The sequence below is a fragment of the Eriocheir sinensis genome, chromosome 13, assembly GCF_024679095.1.
Source record: "Eriocheir sinensis breed Jianghai 21 chromosome 13, ASM2467909v1, whole genome shotgun sequence".
Lineage (NCBI taxonomy): Eukaryota > Metazoa > Arthropoda > Malacostraca > Decapoda > Varunidae > Eriocheir > Eriocheir sinensis.
In genome coordinates this window covers 7,757,007-7,762,770 of record NC_066521.1, presented here as the reverse complement: position 1 = coordinate 7,762,770, position 5,764 = coordinate 7,757,007, and the positions used below count along the sequence as shown (strand labels likewise).

Below are 5,764 nucleotides of genomic sequence, written 5' to 3'. Positions count from 1 at the left end.
TATCAAGAAAACTGCCATCAAATGTATTTCAAAAAACATTTTTGGTCGATTCCTGATGAACGCGGCCAAATATAGTGAAGACATAGATATTGTCACCAACCGCGAAAATTTTTTGAAGCTGGTCCGAAGTCCTTACTTTAAACGTGTTGTACCCCTCAATGATGGTCATGTAGTTGTAGTTCGCCATAAGAAATATTCAGAGGTGAATCATTCAAACTACATTGGCTACTACGTCCTAGAGCTGTCCAAGCTGCGACTATATGATTTCTTTTACAGTATCATGAAGGCTCATTACGGGGATCGGGCGAAACTAGTGTATTGTGACACTGATTCCTTAATAACAGAAATTGAAACTCCTGATCTATTAACAGAGTACTCGCAGGAACCCTTCAAAAGCTATATAGACACAAGTAACTTTAGCTCCTCACATTCCTTGTACAACACAGACAACAAAGGCAAGCTCGGATTTCTCAAGTCTGAAGTGAGGGAAAGAACCATCTCAGAATTTGTAGGTGTAAGACCAAAGTGCTACTCCATCCTCTTGGCAGACGGTGACCGGTTGAGTTCAGCTAAGAGCGTTCCAAAGCTCATAAAGAAAAAAATTGCTCATCAGCGATACAAAGACGTCTTATTTCAGAAGCAAACATTTACCTTTGGCTATCAGGGATTCACAGTGCACAATGGACGAATGAGTACAGTAAAATATCCCAAGAGAGGGATATCTGTAGTTGAGGACAAAAGATACTACATTAGCACCTTGGAGTCACGGTCTTACGGTCATCCCGATAATTCTACAGGGGTAGAGGAGGAGGAGGAAGAGAAGGAGGCTGTAATCATAATTTGACCAAATTCAATAAACATTAAGAACATAAGAACAAAAGAACCCAGGAGTCTACAAGAGGCCCACCCGCATGCCGTCCAAATCCCTGGAGTTAGCCAGTATCTCCAGTCTCTCATCCCTTCACTGGCCGCCTCTGCAGCAGCCTTCCTTCGCCTGTGTTTCCTCCTCCCTACATGAACGCCTTCAGGAGGGGGGCATAAGGCGCCGCTCCGGCCTGGTCTGATCTTTTTCGTGTTTCTGCTCTGGCCTTCAAATGCCCCCAGAACTCAAAGACAAAGAGGCATGAGTGGGTGTACGTTCTTTATTGCACTGAAAAACATTAACGTATTACAAGACATACAAAGAAACACAAAAAAGCAGACAACATAAAATTAAGCCATATCACTTGCTGCCATGGACGGACTGGCCTAAGTCAAGATCTAAATAATCTCTTCCTTTAGATCTTGACCTGAGCCAGCAACGTCCCCACCGACAGCCGAAGTTACCGAAGCCACCAATGTCACGTGGTCGTCGTTGTTATCGTAGCTACCGTAGCCGCCGGAGCCGAAGTAGCCGTCATAGCCATTAACATCCAAACTGACAGCCGGAGTTACGGAAGCCACGTTGGCCGCCGTTGTTACCGTAGCCGCGGTTATAACCGTTGTAGCCGTTGTTACTGTAGCCTTGGTTATAACCGTTAAAGCCGTTGTTACCGTAGCCGCGGTTGTTACCGTAGCCGCCGTTGAAACCGTTCTTACCGTAGCCGTGATAGCCGTTGAAGGTGAACTGATGAGGGGACTGGAATGCCACAACCTCAGCCCCGACTCCTTTGCTGAAGAGGGCTCCCTGTTAGGTTACGGAGAGAGAGAGAGAGAGAATTAAATTAAAGATGTAATAATTGTTTGCATAACAAAAACAATTCTCTCTCTCTCTCTCTCACACACACAAAAAAAAAAGAAAAAAAAAAAACACTCACGGAGCTTGCTCTATTGGCCTCCAAGCCATTAAAGACTGCGCCGCCGCCTCCGCCTTCGAAGTCACCGTAGTCCAAACCGCCTTGGTTCCCTTGCCCCCCAAAAGGCGAGGGCGTGATGGGCTCCTGTCCTGTGAAGACAACCAGCATCACGATTATATCAGTAACAATAAAATCTGTTCAACAGCAACAACAACAAATAATAATAATAATAACAATAATAATAAAAGTGTCTGTCTGTCAGCCTGTTTCTCCACCATGGCAGTACGCGGGTTCTTGCTAGTTCCTGCGCCTGTCACTGTCAGCCTGTCGCTCCAGCAGTCAGTCTGTCTTCCTGTCGTCCGTCGGCTTGTGTTTCACTCACCGGCAGGGGCAGGAGCAGACGTGGCGGGCAGGACTTGCATGAACACCACCACCACCACCGCTGCCACACACCGCAGACCACCACGAGGCCGGCGACCCATCCTGGAGGCGGGGAGGAACACGGAGCGAAGGGAGAACACGGAGCGTGGACTGTGGGCTGCTCAGCGCCGGGAGGGAGGGAAGGCGCTGGCTGGCTGGGTGCTGAGGCGACGGGAGCAAGAGTGAGAGGCTGTAGGCTGCCCAGCGCCGGGAGGGAAGGAAGGCGCTGGCTGGCTGGACGCTGATTCGGCGAAGGGAGCGAGAAAGGGGCAAGAGGCTGGCTCTTAGATGGTCAGACGCTGAAGTGACCAATGTCTACTTCTCCCCTAAATATATACCTGTTGAAACGGGCGTAAGCCACTCCCGGTGAGGTATAGACGGGAGGCGAGGGGTTGCTACAAGCCAACCAAAGACCTTTCCCGTGTCCTCACTCCGTTTCCCTACCGTCTCATCAACACCAGACTGCCTCCAGAATTGTAAGACAGAGAGGCAGGAGTAGGTGTGTGCGTTCTTTATTGCACTGAATAAAACATTAACCCTCCCCCCTCCCAGCACACATGAATTCAAGGTTAAACTTGATAAACTAAATTTGGAGACGGGCCCCGCGAGTGTAAGTGCTCCTGTGTATCACAACGAGGCAAATATACAACACGTTAAACACACAGATAGAAAGCTAAAAGGAAGGAAAGAAAGGAAGGGAAGGGAAAACAAAAAAAGGAATTAAAGGAAAAAAATTAAGGAAGAGAAAGAAAACGAAATAAAAGAAAAACGAATAAACAGAATTCTAAATAAAAGGAAAAAAAGAAAGAAGGAAAACAAAGAAATTAAGTGTGAAAGAGGGAAAGAAACAAAACAATGCATTGAAAAAAAACACACATGGAAAAATGGAAATGTTTCCATGTGTGTTTTTCTTCAATGCATTGTTTTGATTCTTTCCCACAGGGCAGGGAAGACAAAGATAAAAAAAAAAAAAAAAACGGAAAAAAGGACGACGTAGAGAAAGAAAACAAATGGAAGGTAATCGAGAAAGCAATCAAAGCAGTGAATGAAGGGATAAACAAAGGGATAAACAAACACAAGATAAGTAAAGAAATACACAGATGGATGCCCTAACACACAGGACCACAAAGATACCCAGCGAAGGCATCCCGCAGAACCAGTGTCCATGCAAATATTTCCTAGAGTTTCTCCCACGTAACCTGCCGGCAAATGAGGAATATTCCAGCGTTGCCAACTAGCGGGTATAGGGTCACAGGGCCCACGAATCTTGAGTTATTCTTTCAATTATCGTAAATTACCTGTGTTTCTCTGGGGCTTCTAACAATTACACTTCAATACAATAAGTGACACTATTAATAAAAATGTAGCTGATCATTCTCGTTGTTTTATTTATTGGTAAACGAGAAAAATATAAATGCCGTCCGACAACCTTTGCTCATCCTAAATCGTCCTTCCATGAAAGCCCTGAGAAATCCCTTTCCTTTTCCTCTCTTTCCTTCCCTTTACTGCTCTTCTCCTTTCTTCCTTCCTCTTCTCCTTTCTTCCTTCGTCTTCTCCGTCCTTCCCTTTGCATCTCTTCCCTTTCCTTCCCTTCGTTCCTCTTCTCATTCTTTCCCATCGTTCTCTTTCCCTTCCTTCCCTTCTCTATTCTTCTTCTTTCCCCTTCCTCCCCTTCTTTCAATTCCCTTCCCTTCGCTTCTCTTCTCATTCCTTCCCTTCTTTTCTTTTCCCCATCCTCCCCTTCCTTCAATTCCCTTCTCTTCCTTCCCTTCGCGTCTCTTCTCATTCCTTTCCTTCTTTTCTTTTCCCCTTCCTTCCCTTTCCCTCCCTTCCTTTTCTTCCTTATTCTTCCCTTCCCTTATCCTTTCTTCGTTGGCTTCCTTTCCCTTTCCTTTCCCTTCCTTCCTTCCATACTCAGTAACCTCAAAATAGTCTTTCCACTTGCGTAGTAGTAGTTGCAGTAGTAGTAGTAGTACATAGCTTAAGACCCGACCTTCTTAATTATCTCGCTCCATCAACCGTTCTATCAGCAAGGAATATTATTCTTTTTAAGTTTATTACCGTTGACGTCAGCGAGAAGATGGTGTGTCACGATTCTGGTCTTGTGTCCCCTTATTCATCCCTCTATTTACCCCTTTCCCCCCTCCTTCCCATTCTGCCCCTCTTCTCCTCCTCCTCCTCCCCTTCTCTCTCTCTCTCTCTCTCTCTCTCTCTCTCTCTCTCTCTCTCTCTCTCTCTCTCTCTCTCTCTCTCTCTCTCTCTCTCTCTCTCTCTCTCTCCTGACCGCTTTCTAAAACTATATTCCTCCATTACAAATAAAACACTGGAGTTCCACGCACCTCTAGCTGGCGCCACAGCAGCTTGTTTTCATGCTACACGACCTCTGCAATGTGCCTCTGGGGGCCACCGTGTGCGTGCTGGGTTATAGAAATGCTGAGTAGTGCATATATACATTTAACGACGCGCTAATATAAGTCCGGGTTGTCCTTCGCATAGAGCAAACTAACTTATCTTGAGGGGGGCGCCTGGGGAACTGACTAAATTAGTTTTTCTCGCTCAACCCAGCCAGTCAGTGTCTCGCCTCCCTCCCATCGGTGAGCAGCCCACAGCCTCTCTCTTGCTCCCGTCGCCTTAGCACCCAGCCAGTCAGTAGGGATGGGCAAGTACCGTTAATTTGAGTACCGGTAGTATCGGTACCGAAAACTCAGGTACCATTAGTACCGGTACCGGTACCCGAAGGAGTACTTTTTTTAATCTTAATGACTTCTGATGAAATTCCCAAATAAATTCCCTGTAAAGAAAACTCTCTCTCTCTCTCTCTCTCTCTCTCTCTCTCTCTCTCTCTCTCTCTCTCTCTCTCTCTCTCTCTCTCTCTCTCTCTCTCTCTCTCTCTCTCTCTCTCTCTGAATGAAGTGAATATTTATTTTTTCGATAAAAAAATAGCATGTATAGTTATTATGGATGTACTCGATCATAGTCTAATAACAATAACAATATTTATTAGCAACCTAAAAAAGAAAAAGAATCGGACATCAAGAATTATCCAGTAACTCCAATAAATAAATAAAATAATAAAATAATGGAAACGGGAGCTGTGATGAAAACGAAGAGCAGGACAAAATGGTGGGAACTTGGGGAGACGGTCAGCGAGGCAGTGACTCAGCGTCTCCACACAGGGCTCATACCGCGTGAAAACACATGGAGGCGGGCGAGCGCCGAGCGTCACTAAGATCCAAACGGTACCGGTACTAGCTGCAATGCTCAGTGCCGAGTGATCATGACGTTCTTCGCGGCACCCGGTTCCAGTACCTGGTGCCGCGATGCCTTATGGTCACTCGGGTGCCGGGAAGCGTCATGATCACTCGGGTGCCGGGAAGCGTCATGATCACTCGGGTGCCGGGAAGCGTCATGATCACTCGGGTGCCGGGAAGCGTCATGATCACTCGGCACTGAGCTTTGCCGCTAGTACCGGTAGCGTTTGGATCTTAGTGACGCTCGGCGCTCGCCCGCCTCCATGTGGTATCACGCGAGTAGTAACAAATGTACGGAAGTGGGGGTTGCCTCAGCGG

General features: G+C 46.6%; 1 protein-coding gene across 1 annotated transcript; it reads right to left on the bottom strand.

Moving 5' to 3' along the window:
• Nucleotides 1–1,128: 1,128 nt before the first annotated feature.
• On the bottom strand, nt 1,129–2,475 carry LOC126998267 (N66 matrix protein-like). The gene is made up of 3 exons (XM_050859740.1): nt 2,158–2,475; nt 1,797–1,924; nt 1,129–1,666 (listed from the first exon to the last, which is right to left on the bottom strand). The coding sequence occupies exons 1-3, from the start codon at nt 2,255–2,257 to the stop codon at nt 1,406–1,408; spliced, it is 489 nt and encodes a 162-aa protein (XP_050715697.1). The 5' UTR covers nt 2,258–2,475; the 3' UTR covers nt 1,129–1,405.
• Nucleotides 2,476–5,764: the final 3,289 nt, after the last annotated feature.